The 12,790-nt window shown below is 65.7% G+C and overlaps 1 protein-coding gene across 1 annotated transcript; it reads right to left on the reverse strand.

Moving 5' to 3' along the window:
• Window positions 1–919: 919 nt before the first annotated feature.
• Window positions 920–2,319, reverse strand: GRIFIN (galectin-related inter-fiber protein). Its single transcript, XM_037057730.1, has 4 exons — window positions 2,236–2,319; window positions 1,942–2,021; window positions 1,688–1,847; window positions 920–1,386 (listed from the first exon to the last, which is right to left on the reverse strand). Exons 1-4 carry the CDS (start codon window positions 2,245–2,247, stop codon window positions 1,216–1,218), a joined length of 423 nt encoding a protein of 140 aa, XP_036913625.1. The 5' UTR covers window positions 2,248–2,319; the 3' UTR covers window positions 920–1,215.
• Window positions 2,320–12,790: the final 10,471 nt, after the last annotated feature.

A 12,790-nucleotide genomic window follows, 5' to 3' on the forward strand; every position in this document is an offset into this window, starting at 1 on the left:
TCGTCATGACCTGGTACATGACTGTACCTAGTGCTTTACCTGAACTCACCGGAGCCTCCCTGTTTCCGATGAGCAGAGGGCTCCAGCTGCCCCAGAACGCAGGACTTGCCCACGGCCACACGCGGCAGAGGAGCCAAGGCCCCACAGCCCAGGCCTGACTGCCCTGCCCGCCACAGCTGACCTCCTGCCTTTCTTTAAATAACTCCTTCAAAAGGCCAGTACCGGTCAGGCCTGGCCCTAAGCTGTGACATCACCAGTGTAATTAAGACGGCCAGATCAGCCGTCTTAGGCTGACAAAGGGTCACCAGTTCAATTCCCAGTCAGGGCACATGCCTGGGTTGTGGGCCAGGTCCCCCGTAGGGAGCGTGCAAGAGGCAACCACACATTGATGTTTCTCTGCCTTCCTCCCTTTCCTGCTCTGTGAGAATAAATAAAATCTTAGAAAAAAAGATGGCCAGATAGGAGACAGATACGATAGATGACAGATGTGCACATGATTGGTAGACAGGTATAACAGGTAAAAGGCAGTTACAACAGATGACAGGTAGGTGATGGAGATGCAGATATGATACGTGGCAGATAGGTGACAGGCAAACCTCGATCTGAAACCAGGGCTGGGAGACCCCCCGCGCTGCTCACTGCCCCCAGAGGTGGTCCTCAGGCCTCCCTGTCACCCCTCCTGCCACCACACTCAGGAGGGACAAGGGACAAGGAGAGGAGCACGTCCCGTTTCCAGGTGGGAGGGGAAACAGGAAGGCCCTCCCTCCACCCACAGGAAAGACGCTGAGGGAGCTTGTTGGAGGGGGTGGTGAGCTCAGCAGCCCTGGCGAGGACCAGCTGGACCTTCGGCCGGGCCAGGAGCCCCCCCACCCCACTGCCCATTGACACCGTTCTCCCCCCTCACAGCAGCCAGGCCCTGCACTCTGCTCAGACTTTATTGAATGTGGAGCTGGAGAGGGGTCCCCAGAGCCACCCACCGCTCCCCATGGCCCCGGGGCATAGGGGGTGGCTGGTGGCCGAGGCTGGCTCCTGGGTCGTGCTCAGCAGCCCCCAGCCCGGCCAGCTGCCAGACCCAACTCCACTTGGCTCAGCCCTGGCCCCCACCCACACGGGGGCAGAGGGAGGACCAAGCCCACAGCCCCTCCAGGCTGCTGGGGTCCCAGCGTAAGGATGCACACTGATGGCCCTGCGGCGGGGAGGGGTGGGGCAGGAGTGTCACCCCCAGCCCAGGCCCCTCCTGACCAGCTGCACCTGGGCCAGGTGCTGGTCGCTCAGCACCTGCACCCGGGTGATGGCTGCCAGTGGCCTGTGGCGGTGGGCGAACTGCAGCACCGTGCGCTCCTGGGCGTGGACGTGGAAGTGCTGAGCGTCCGAGCTGACCTCCATCTGCAGGCGGGTGGGCGGGCAGCCAGTGACCCTCACCTACCCGGGGCCTGGTCCTGGCCCTGCTCCACACGCCCTCTGAGTCCCGGAAGCACAGCCAGGTGGGCCCGAGGGTCCCCTCACCCCATAGAACCCTGTCACTCAGGCCCACCCCCTCCTCTCTCCTGGGGGGGTGTTTGGGGAGCAGGGGGCTATCCCGTGCACCCACCCGTCCTGAGATAGGCGCTAGCCTGTTGGCCTGCAAATGCCCCCTGTGGGCCACAGGGCCCCGAACCCAGCCCCCCAGGCTCCCTGCCCCCATCACCTCAAAGGGCTCCCCCAGCACCAGCGGGAAGACACTGGACACCTCCTCCTGGCCCCAGCGGCCGCCCTGGAAGGCGTTGCCCACCATGGTGGCGCTGGCAAAGCGGGGCTTGATGTGGAAGGCAATGTCCCCCGTCTCGGACAGGAAGTTGATCTCAAACCTGGGGGCATCCTAGGGCTGTGAGAGCAGCCGACAGCTGGGTGGCCACGCCACACAGAGCCGAGGAGTGGCCCCGGGGAAGGGGCTGCCCTTACTTGTCCTCTCCAGAGTCCGTGTGCCCCTGCACCAGCAGGCTCCAGCCCGGAGCCAGGCCCTCCGCACAGAAGGCTTCGAACTGCAGGCAGACAACGGCGGAGGCAGGGGGCCCAGGGTGAGGAGGCCCACCCCAGCCGGCCCTGTGGGCAGGGCTCCCTCCCTGATGGGTGCAGGAAACAGGGGTCTCTGCCCAGGGTCTGATGAGAGGGCAGCTGTGCCTGGAAGGAGCCAGGTGACTGGGGAGCCCCCTGTCCTAGCCCTGCTTCCTTCCCTGCACACCAGGCCTCACCCACCTGCAATGCCATGGCCACAGCCGCTGCTGGTGGGCAGAGCAGGCCTGGGATATAGGCCCAGCAGGGGCTGGGCCCCGCCCCGCCCCCCCCAGCTGTCTCGCTCCCTGCCCCTCCCTGCCCCGCCTCTCCCTCCGTCCTGGCCTCTCCGGCCTCCGCAGGCGCTTCATTCAGGCACCAGGGAGAGGGTTGCCCAGCTCCCCTCCCCTGCCCCCCCATTTCCTCAGGCTTCACCTGGCTCTCAAACTTCTGTCAAGACCCTCGGACACCTAGGAACAGGAAGGCAGCCACTCCCCATTCTCGTAGGAAGGACGCCCTGAGGCAGGCCCCAGCCCAGCCTCTGCCCCCAAGGACACAAACCCTCCCATTTGGTCCAGTGAGGGGGGGGGGAGGGAGGTGGGCTTGCCACCCCTTCCCTGGCCTTCTGGGGGCCTGTCTGGCCACTGCAGGCCAGAAGCCTGGGTCCCCCACCCCACCCCACCCCACCACACTCCACTTTGCCCAGCCTCCCTTGGTGCCATTCTGGCTGGCTCAGCAGTGGGTCAGCGGCCCCGTGAGCACCCAGTAGGGATTAGGCTGGGCACTCCGGTCAGCGCATTCCAGAGCAGGCAGAAGTGAAGGGGGGCCGCTTTCCCCACCCCCAGGCCCCTCCTGGTGTCTAAACTGAGGAGGCAGCCAGGCCGGGGCCCTTGCAGAGCATGTAGGGGAGATGGGCAGGGTCTCCCCAAGCTTTCTGGCAGCGGTGGGGCCCCTTGGCTGCACTGACCTGGGAACCTACCCAAAGGAGAGCTGGTGGGGGTAGGGCACACAGAGCTCCAGGGCTGCTGCGTGAGCGTGCAATGCGTGTGAGCTTGTGCTGAGTGCGGGGCTGTGTGTGTGCACACCGGGGCCCATGTGTGTCCTGGGGTGAGTGCCCGCGTGTGTGGCTCGGGAGCCCCTGCTTCTTGAGGAGGGTGGGCACTCATGTGGCCCCTGGGCTCCTGGGTGTTCAGCCCCTGAGCCCCGAGCGCTCCCCACAGCCCCGTTCTTCCCCCCAGTTCCCAGGCAGGGTGGCCCAACAGCAGCCTGGCCTCTCCCCGTGGACAGTGCAGGGGAGTGCCCAGTCCGTTATTGGAGGGGGTGGGGGGATTCTAAGGCCCCATGTGGCCGACCCAGCCCGGCAGGCACACCCCGGCACCAAGGAGCCCAGGTGGGGCCCAGCCTGGCCTGGTGGGCGGGGGTGCAGTGGGCAGGCCCCCACCCTGTGTTGCTGGCCAGCCAGAGCTGGTGCCCTGGAGCAGACAGACCCAGCCTGCAGGCGCCGCCCTCCCTGCCCCCAATCCCGGATGTGCCCGGGCTGTGGACTCTCAGAGGCTCTGGAGGAGCAGGAGCAGCAGGGTCTCCCCCAGAGTCAGTGAGGGTCTTCAGCAGGTGGCCACCTGGGCTCCACAGCCCACCCTGGGCCTGGGGCCTCCGTCATCCAGTGGTGGGCAGTCCTTCCCCAGGGACCTGCAGACAGCACCACTGCTGGTCGCTGTTCCAGCGCCGGCCTAAGCTCTCTCCACACGTCACCATCTGCGCTGCACCCGACTGCAGGGTGAGACTGCCATCCCGAGTTACAGAGAAGGACTCAAGGACTCAGAGGAGTTAGGGCACTGGCCCAAGGGCATACCGCTAGGGTGTGGCAAAGCCAGAGTTTGTACCCAGCCACCTGCCTCCTAAATGTGGAGCCCCACACCAGGCTAGGATGGGGGTGGTCAGGGTCGGCTTCCTGGAGGAGGAGGAGGCACCTAAAGTGGGCCTTGAAGGGCAAGTAGGAGTCAGAAGGTGGCAGGGAAGGAAGGGTACTACAGGGAAAAGGAAGCTGAGCAGGGGGGCTGGCCTCACCCTGGGAGGCCAGTCTGTGCTGGAGGCAAGGCCCCAGGGGTAGAGGGCAGAGGGGTCCCACACACCTCCGCGGCCCCCGTGGTGGCGGGCACAAGTCCCTGGGACAAGCTGGAGGATCACCTCGTCTCTCAGGAGGCCAGCTCTGCTTCCATGGCCTCCTGGGGTCAGGCGTGATGGTGCCTATCTGATGAAAAGGAAACTGAGGCTCAGGCAGAAGCAATCGCCCCCAGAGCCCCACGATGAGGGATGGTGAAGTTTGAAAGCACCGGGCCACCGATCCACGGGCGGGGGAAGCGAGGTGCAGGAGGAGAGGGCTGGCGGGGAGACAGTGTGGGGGGCTGCAGGGGGCGGAACTCTGGCCTCTGCTGCCCCGCTGAGGCCCCTGGTAGGACCTTGGCCGTGAGGCCTGCGCCAGGCCCGGCCTCAGCGCTCGGGTTCCCAGGAGCCCCAGAACACGGTGCTACGCCCCCATGCTGTAGTGCTTGCACACGCACACACACGTGCGTCCCCCAGGTTCACAGAACCGCAGCTGAAGCACCTCCCAGGCGGTCGCTGGTGCAGGTGGTGCTCCTCCCCAGGACTGTGGGCGGGGCAGAGCCTCCCTAGCCCCGCCCCCAGGGCCAGCATCTGCAGACTCGCCGGGTCCTCTGCTATTCACTGGGTGAGGGCTTCCTGCACACGGTGCCGGTGGAGAGACCCAGGCTGTGTTGGGCAGCCTCGAGTTTCCTTGGTGAGCAGGACTGGCAGGGTCGCGAGGTGGCCCGTCCCAAAGGGTGCCCCTTGGGTGCTGCTCTGGGGGCTGGGGCTGAAGGGCAGGGCTCCCTGGCAGCCCTGCCTGGTCTCCACCGTGAGTGACCTGTGACAGGAGCCATCTCTGAGGAAGCTCAACTAGCCCAACAGGCCGGTCAGCACGGCGGTCTGGGCCCAAGGCCAGGGGTTGGACACGTGGCCGGGGGAGGCCTCTGTGGCTGGGCAGAGCCGGCAGCCAGCGGACACCTGGCCTGGGGAGCCGTGATGACTTCTCCAGATGGGGGCTGGGCTCCCGCAGCCTCCGGGGCCGGGCTGCCCCTGCTTTACTCACAGATGCGGCGGGAGCTGGACCTGAGGAAGGAAGAGCTGGGAATCAGAAGCGAGAGGGGCCGGGGCTCCTGGACCCAGCTGGAGATGAGGGTGCCGGAGCCTCAGGGGCCAGGCCCCTCTCCCAGCAGCAGGCCAGAGACCGGGGGGACTGGAGGGAGCACAGAACACCAGGCGTGGGTCAGGTCCCCACTCCATGCTGCTCTGGACCTGGGCCCACGACCCCTCGGCGTGGGGAAGGGGAGGGGAACGAGGCCCATTTCCATCCCTTCATCCCCAAAAGTCTGCAAAGCACCTACTGCGTGGTGCTGTTGGTGGCTGCACAGAGCACATCTGGCACAGGGAGACACGGGTCACGCCCCCGAGGAGTGTTCCGACCTCAATTCACACCAGAAAGAAGGCGGACCAGGGCGGCGGCTTGGAGCTGTGTGACCCAGCCCACCAGCCACTGGGCTCTGCAGGCAGCCGGACCTCTGGGTGAGTGTGGACAGCGAGACTGACCGGGCTCAGTGCAGAAGCCAGGTCAAGCGTCTCATCGGTACTTTGTACACTGATTGCATGTTAACACGATGTTTGGAGTCTTCTGGGCGAGATCAAGCGTATTATTAAAATTGACCCCACCTGCTCTGTTTTAAAATTTTTAAACAGGGCCACTAACGATTTTAAATCACATCTGTGCTCCGGGTCTGGGTCCGTGATGGAGCTGGTGGGAGCAGAGGGGGGCCCTTTCAGCCTCAGCATGGCGGGGGCTCTCGGCACCGTGACCGCTGTCCCGACTCCTGTTGAGAAGGATCCCGCCCAGGAGACCGGGGACAATGACCTGCAGAGGGAACTGGTGTCCTGGGCGTGAGTTGAGGCCACACTGTGAGCGGGACAGCCTGGGCTGAGCCACATGAGGGGCCTCCACTGTCCCCCCGAAGGAGCCTGGGGGCAGCTCTGCTTCCACCTGGAAGCCCCTCAGGACGGGCTCTGGCCCAGCACAGCCAGGGAGCTGCTGGCCCCGGCCCCTGTCTCGGACACATGGGCGGGCAGTGCTGTCCCCAGCTCCTGGCCCAGGCTCCCCGAAGCACCCCCTGGCCAGTGCCACGAGTTTCTCGTCCACTCAGGCGGACTCCGCTGGCTTCCAGTATTACTCCCACAAAGGCAGACCCTGGGGGCTGCCAGGTCCTGAAACGGCCTCATGCCAGTTCCAAGACATCCGTGTAGGGCGGGGTGCCGGAGCGCAGGGCTGTGAGTGCCGTCGGGCCCCGGGCAGAGTGGGGGCCAGGGAAGGGGAGAGACATGGAGAGAAGGCAACGGCTAGAAAAGCCGAGAGGTGGACGGAGCCCTGAAGGGTCCGGGAGAGGCAGGGAGAGGCAAGGGGGGGAGAGAGTTCCACAAACAAGCCCGGACGGGGCTCCTGCCCTAGAAGGGGCCTCCTGCAAACACCCCCCAGCCAGGCTGGCCCCCAGAGCGGGTGGGGGCTGCACCCATGGTGGGTGGCTGAGCAGGTGGGGTTTGGACAGGTGATCAGGGCTGGGGGAGGGCCCACAGGGCCCCAGAGGCTCACCTCCGAGCTCCCCTATTTTCTCGGGAGAGGCTGGGTGACCTGAGGACCACAACATGTGGATGGCAGGCAGGACGTGCTGGCTGGGATGCCCCCCCCCCCCCCGTGTCCGTCACACTCTCAGTCACACTGAAGCAGCTGGCACGCAGGCTGGGACAGAGAGCGCTGTCCTCACCCTGGTCCCCGCAGCATGGGAGCTGTCCTCTGAGCCGCATGGCCAGCCCTGGCCAACCCTGTGGGGTTCTCCCAGCTCAAAGAGCGGCCACGGAGAGCTGTGGCGAGCCGACACCTACAAAGGCCAGGGTGGGGGTGGGGTGGGGAAACCGAGGCAGAGAGGAGCCGTCTGAGGGTTCTGGTCCTCCACACCCCCCAGCTCAGTCTGGGGTTTTGAGAAGTGGAAACTGAGGGATCATCTTGTGAGATTAAAGGGTCTTTGCTGCAGGACCCCCTGCATGTCCACATTATCCATCTATCCACCCACCCACCGTCCATCCACCATTCACTATCCATCCGTCCATCCACCATCCACCCGTTTATGCAGCATTTAGTAAATGCTCTCTGCTGGGCACTTGGAGGCCACAGCGGAGGAGGGGAGGAGTCGAGACGCAGGCCTAGAGGGGCGTGGGGCTGGCACCCTTTGCCTTTGAGATTCTGTTTTGTGATGGTGGGAATTTTGCCGCATTTCTCAGGATAGAAAAGCAAAGCAAAGACAAACCACTTGTGTATGCAACGCCAGTGGGGATGGAGGCCTTCTATGGGATGGGGAGGCTGAGCAAGGGCCAAGTTCAAGGAGAAGTGAGTGCCCACAAGGTGCCCAAGGGAGCCGCAGGATGTGGGAGGGGCAGGCTAGACCTGGCTGGAGGGTGCCTGCCCCAGGCCCAGGACAGAGCCCGGGTACCTTCCAGGGAAGCACGGGAGAGGCCCTGGTGAAGAGGGGGCGGTATGCCCCCAGGGCAAGCTGTTCTCCCAGGGGACCGTATGTAAGGGCTGACCAATGGCGGGCCTGGGGGAGGCGAGGGCCAGGCTCTGAGTGGGCAGGAGGAAGTGGGGACCCTCGGCCCCATCTCCTCCTCCCTCCTCTCATTTCCTTGGCTGCCCCCTCCCCACTGGGGGCTCAGGTCCGGCATGCCAGCTCACCCTGGCTGCCAGGGCCACCCCACCCCTGTCCCCCATCTGACTGCTGCTCCCACTTCCCCCGGCTGGGACGGGACATGAGATTTTTTCAAAACATTTCCTTTGCAAAATAATCCTTCGAAATATGTTTTTGGAAACGGCTTCTGATCTGTACAGGAAGAAGTTAATTACAGTCCCTCCCAGAGGGGCTGGGGGAGGAAGCCTGGTGGTCAGAAGCATGAGCCAGGGCCAGGGCGGCCAGCCCACACCCCACCACCGCAGAGCCCCTCCCTCTGTGGCCACTCGGTGTCCGGGTGAGATGAGAGCAGGCCCGCGTGGGCCCGTGTGTCAGCACATGGGGTTGAGTACAGGCCACGGCACAGCACCCGTGGGTCCACCAGGCCTGTCTCCCTCCCACCGGGCCACCTTTCCCCAGGCCCGAGGGGCTGGCTGGGGCCAGCGGGGAAGGAGGTGGGGGCTCCCAACCACCCACGGAACAGGAGCTCTCTGGGCCTAGACCAGGAACGTCTTCCAGATCTTTCTAGGTGTCCGTCCATCTCCGTAGACTCTGATGCACATGTTCTGGATCCTGTCTTACAAGTTTGGGGCTTGTGGTTATCCTGGAAGTTTGGGGCGTCTGAACCCTGACCTTTGCTTAGCTGCCCTGCCAAGGGTCTTACCCAGCATGCAGCAGCAGGGCCCACCTGAGTGAATTCGAGGGATCAGGCTAGGGGCCTCCTAACGCCCGCCTATCCCTCTGACCCCCGCCCACCCATTTATCAGGTTGTACCAACCTAATGGGGCAGGGACGGGCCTCACAGGCCAAAGCCAAGGTGCCGGGCAGGGCTGGCTGGCTGCTTCCCGAGGCTCCAAGGCAGGACCGGCTTCCTGGCCCGTTCTGGCTTCTGGGAGCTGCCCATGTGCCCCGGCTGGTGGCCCTGGCCCCCCGTCTCCAGCGCCAGCAATGATGTCACCAGCCTGTGTCAACCTTCATGTCACGCTCCGACTCTCCTGTCCCCTCATTCACTCTCTGGCTGCACTGGGCTCCCCCCGGACGGTCCGGGACCTTCTCTCCAGCTCAAGATACCTCACTCATCACAACCCCAATGTCCCTTTGCCACGTGAGGTGACACATCCGCAGGCCCCGGGGATTAGGGCGTGGGCAGTTGGGGAGCATGTCCTGCCTGCCGTGTCCTGGGGAGTACCTGTGATCCGCCCACTCATCCCCTCAGTTCTCTGACCGTCTGTCTCTCCCTTCACCCAGCTATGATTTGTGGACCCGCCTGTTTATCTGACCACTCATCCACCGTCCGTCTGTCCGTCCACTCACAAGCCCGCCCACCCGTCTGCCCCAAGGGGGCAGGATGTGGGGGTGGCCTGTGGCACACAGAGGCTGTGGTGGGGACTCGGGTGGAGCCCCCAGCACCCCCCACTCAGCCTAGCTCAGCCTTCCTCTTCCCCCCAGCTCCTTCCTAGACCCCGGCTGTCACCCCCCTCAGAAGAGCCACTTCCTCCGCCACGCCCACCTTCCGGGAACAGGGCTCTCGGAGGCCAGAGGCCATCACGGACCCTGCCGGTCTCTGACCCGGCCCCCAAGATCCGATGGGTGGTCGCTGGGTGGAGTCGGACCATTGTCGTCAGTGAGCCCCAAGGCCACAGAGGGGGCTTGCTGTCCCGCAGGCCCACTGACCCCCGCGCAAACCCGCGGCCCTCCCAGCTTGGCCCAGCTTGGCTCAGCTCGGGGGCTGGCCCCGGCGCCGGGAGAGGCTGTGGGAACGGCCCCTGGCAGACCCCTTGCAGGCTTCAGGGCGTCTTGTTGGGGAGTGCTGGTCACCCCAGGGCTCAGGGACGGGGCCCTGGACGGAGCCCAGGATGACTCGATGGGGAAAAAATGCCCCCAAGAGAGGAGTCGCGCTGTGGCTGCCAAGGCTGCCGTGCGTTCCTCAGTCCGTCCCCCTCCCCACTCCGTGGGGACGAGCGGGGGGCTCTGGGCTGCCTCGGGGCAGGACCTCATCTCAGTCACACGGCCTTCTCCCAAGCGCCACCGTCTCTGCCTCTCACTGTCCCTGTCCCTGCAGCCCCCTCCCCAGGCCCCTTCCCCCTCTGAGAGCCACACTCTGCCCTGTGGTCTGACAGCCCAGGACTGTCCCTGTGCCCCAGCCTCCAGGGCTGTCCTCCCCCCGGACTGCAAGAAGTGGCCTCAGTCTGGGCAGCGACCCCCATGAGCGCCTGCCTGGGGGCTGGGGCATGGCCATCTGGGCTCCTGTAGCAGGAGCCAGTGTGGCCTGGGCCCAGGCTGCCCTCAGGGAGGAGCCGGTGGACAGAGGGGCACTAGGCAGGTGGGCGGGCAGGTGAGTGAGTGGTGGGGCCCAGACAAGATGGATGACGGACAAAAGTCCCACCCCGGGTTCCAGCATGCTGCAGTGGCCCTCTGTGCCCAAAGTCTGCCTGCTCCCCGCGCACTCCCTCCAATGGTGCAGGCCAGAGAGGCTGCCTTGGGCCCTGGGGGTGGCAGAGGAACAGGGGGGCAGGCCTGCTGCTGGGCCTGGTGCGTGGGGGCAGGAAGGGAGGAGGGCTGGGCTCTGCGGCGCACCCCAGAGGTGGGGAGGTGGAATAGCAGGGCCTGCAGCAGCTTGTGAACTCAAGGTGCCCAGGCCATGCCTGTGCCCCAGTCCTCCAGTGCCCCCCAGGCCCATGCCCCCCTGCATCTGGGACCAGCCAGGTCTCCACTGGTCACTCCTTGGGGTGCCTCACTGCAGAGACCCCTCACCAGCATCACAGACCTGCTGGGGGAAGAGTCAGACCATGGAGACACAGGAGTTGTGTTCTGACCCCGACTCCAGGCCCCAGTCTCCATGACCCGGGGCCACACCCTAGGTGCCCTCCCCACCCTTACCGGTGCCTGGCACAGCTCCAGTGTGCTGTGGTGACCCCTGAGAGTTCCAGCTCCCCAAGTGGCCCAGGGCCGAAGTCCCATGGCGGTCACCTCCCCGCCTGTAGGAGCCACGGACCCCTCAGGAGGGCCCTAAGGGGGTGATGCGCCATCGCATGTCTGAGGCCCACACCCCTGCAGCACCCCTCTCTCATTCCCCAGCCCCCAGCTGCCCTGAGACCCCATGGCACCTATGGCTGGTGGGCCTTGGGGCCAGTGTGGGGGCGGGGCTGGGGTCCAGAGAGGGAGAAGGCTGTGCGTGGGGACAGGGACCAGACAGGGTGCAGACTGTGCCTGCCCCCCATCATGCACACCTCCTGGGTACCTGCGCGTGGCCCCAGTAACCCCCCACACCACAGGCGCGAGTGCTGGGGGCAAACCTGGGTGGTGCCATGCCCTGCCCCGCTCCTTCCTCCACCAACTGGCAGCCCTCGATGCCCGCCCATGCCCCGGGACCCGCTGTGGACCTGCTTGGGCCTCAGTCTTTTCACCTGGGCAGTGGGCCGCAGTCCCGAATCTCAAAGAGCGGCACCACCTCTGTTGTGGGGCCCTCTGGTTACGCTCACGGCCTCCCCACCCGGTCCCACCCTCTTTGTGGGGGTGGGGGGTGGGTGCTGAGGCCCAGGAAGCCACACTGGCCGCCCCAGCAGGCCTCCCTCTTGTCCACTCAGGCTCTGGCCAGGGTGGGCAATGTGCCCTCTCTGTCTGCCCATTGTCCCTAGGCCGCCAGGGCCTGGCCTCCCCCACCCCCACAGCAGAGAGGAGGAACTGGGGGGTGGGGCCGGGGAGGGCCAGACCTGTTAACAAGCTTCTTCCCAGACCCCACCCGCCCTCAACTCCCCGGGCCCTTCCCAGGCGGAAAATTCAGTTAGTTCCGAGCAACTGCCTTGCTGCAAGGCCAGAGAAAGGGGCCGGGAGGAAAGGGCATCTCCCTGCGGCTGGTGTGGGCTGTTGGTGGGGGGGGGGGTGTGGCTCACAGCTGAGTCCCGTCTCCAAACGTGCCTTTGTGTGTGAGTCCCTGGGTCCCCGGGCTCCCTGCGGGGCCCCTTGGCCTTAAGTGCAAACTCCAACCCTGAGTCGGCTCCAGGCTGGGGGTTCTCTGGGCGGAGGCAGGGTTGGGGGGCACAGAAGGGCTAGAGGGGGTGCTGTCGTCCCTGCTTCCAGACTGGGCGACTCCATTCCCTGTCCCACACTGGCCACCTGGCCGGTCCCCCGCCCTCTAGCGTTCCTGCACCCTGTGCCTGGCAAACTCCTCCTGGGAGAACTTGCCCCAGGCAGGGCCTGGCCCTCTGTTCACTCTCCCATCACCTGGGGCTGCACGGCCAGGGGACGGCCCTGCCGGGTGGCCCGCCCCTGTGCCCAGTTGGCCCAGCGCGCAACAGGCCGAGTGGACACGGTGCCTGGCCAGCACAGAGGTCGGGAGGCCGCAGTGGGTCCTGCAGCAGAAAAACACTCCCCCGCCTGGCGAACTCCCACCTGCCCGGCTGCGCCCCGGCTTCCAGGACGCCCCCCTGCAGGACCCGGGGACTCGAGCATCCAGTCCAGCCCCCGCCCGGACGTCTGTGCTTTCTTCTGGCGGCCAGTCTCCCTCGTCTGTGGCCCATGGTCTCCGCCACCCACCCAGGGACCCCCTCGGTCCCCGGTGACCGCTCCCAGGGCCTAGGGCAGATCTGATCAGGCTGCCTTTTCCTGTAAGTCCCCCACCCGTTTCTGAGGGCAGGATGGGCGCCCATGTGACCCAGCCCCTGCAGCCCGCGCCCCTGCAGCCCGCGCCCCTGCCCCTGCTGTCCTGTGGCCTTCCTCTCTTGACCCCCTCCAGCTCTCTTCCCCTGCTCCAGGGTGTCCCTGAGTCCCACGTGGGGGTGGGGGGCCACCCGCCTGAGCTCCACTGTGGGAGACGAGGGGGCAAAGGATGTGTCCACAGGCCAACAGGGAGCCTGGGTGCCTCACTGAGCTCTCTTTACCCTGAGCCCCCAGACAGGGCCGAGGGAGGGGCGACTGGCCCCAGACCCCTTGCAGGCGCG

Source organism: Sturnira hondurensis, unplaced genomic scaffold (genome assembly GCF_014824575.4).
Source record: "Sturnira hondurensis isolate 20B ecotype Veracruz unplaced genomic scaffold, ASM1482457v3 Scaffold0009733, whole genome shotgun sequence".
NCBI lineage: Eukaryota > Metazoa > Chordata > Mammalia > Chiroptera > Phyllostomidae > Sturnira > Sturnira hondurensis.

Bases quoted from the DNA above. Each gene is read 5' to 3' on its own strand.
- GRIFIN (XM_037057730.1), bottom strand. The intron at 1,848-1,941 runs GTAAGGGCAGCC...GGATGCCCCCAG, and splicing joins ACGGACTCTGGAGAGGACAA to GTTTGAGATCAACTTCCTGT. The intron at 1,387-1,687 runs GTGATGGGGGCA...ACCCGCCTGCAG, and splicing joins TGCTGGGGGAGCCCTTTGAG to ATGGAGGTCAGCTCGGACGC.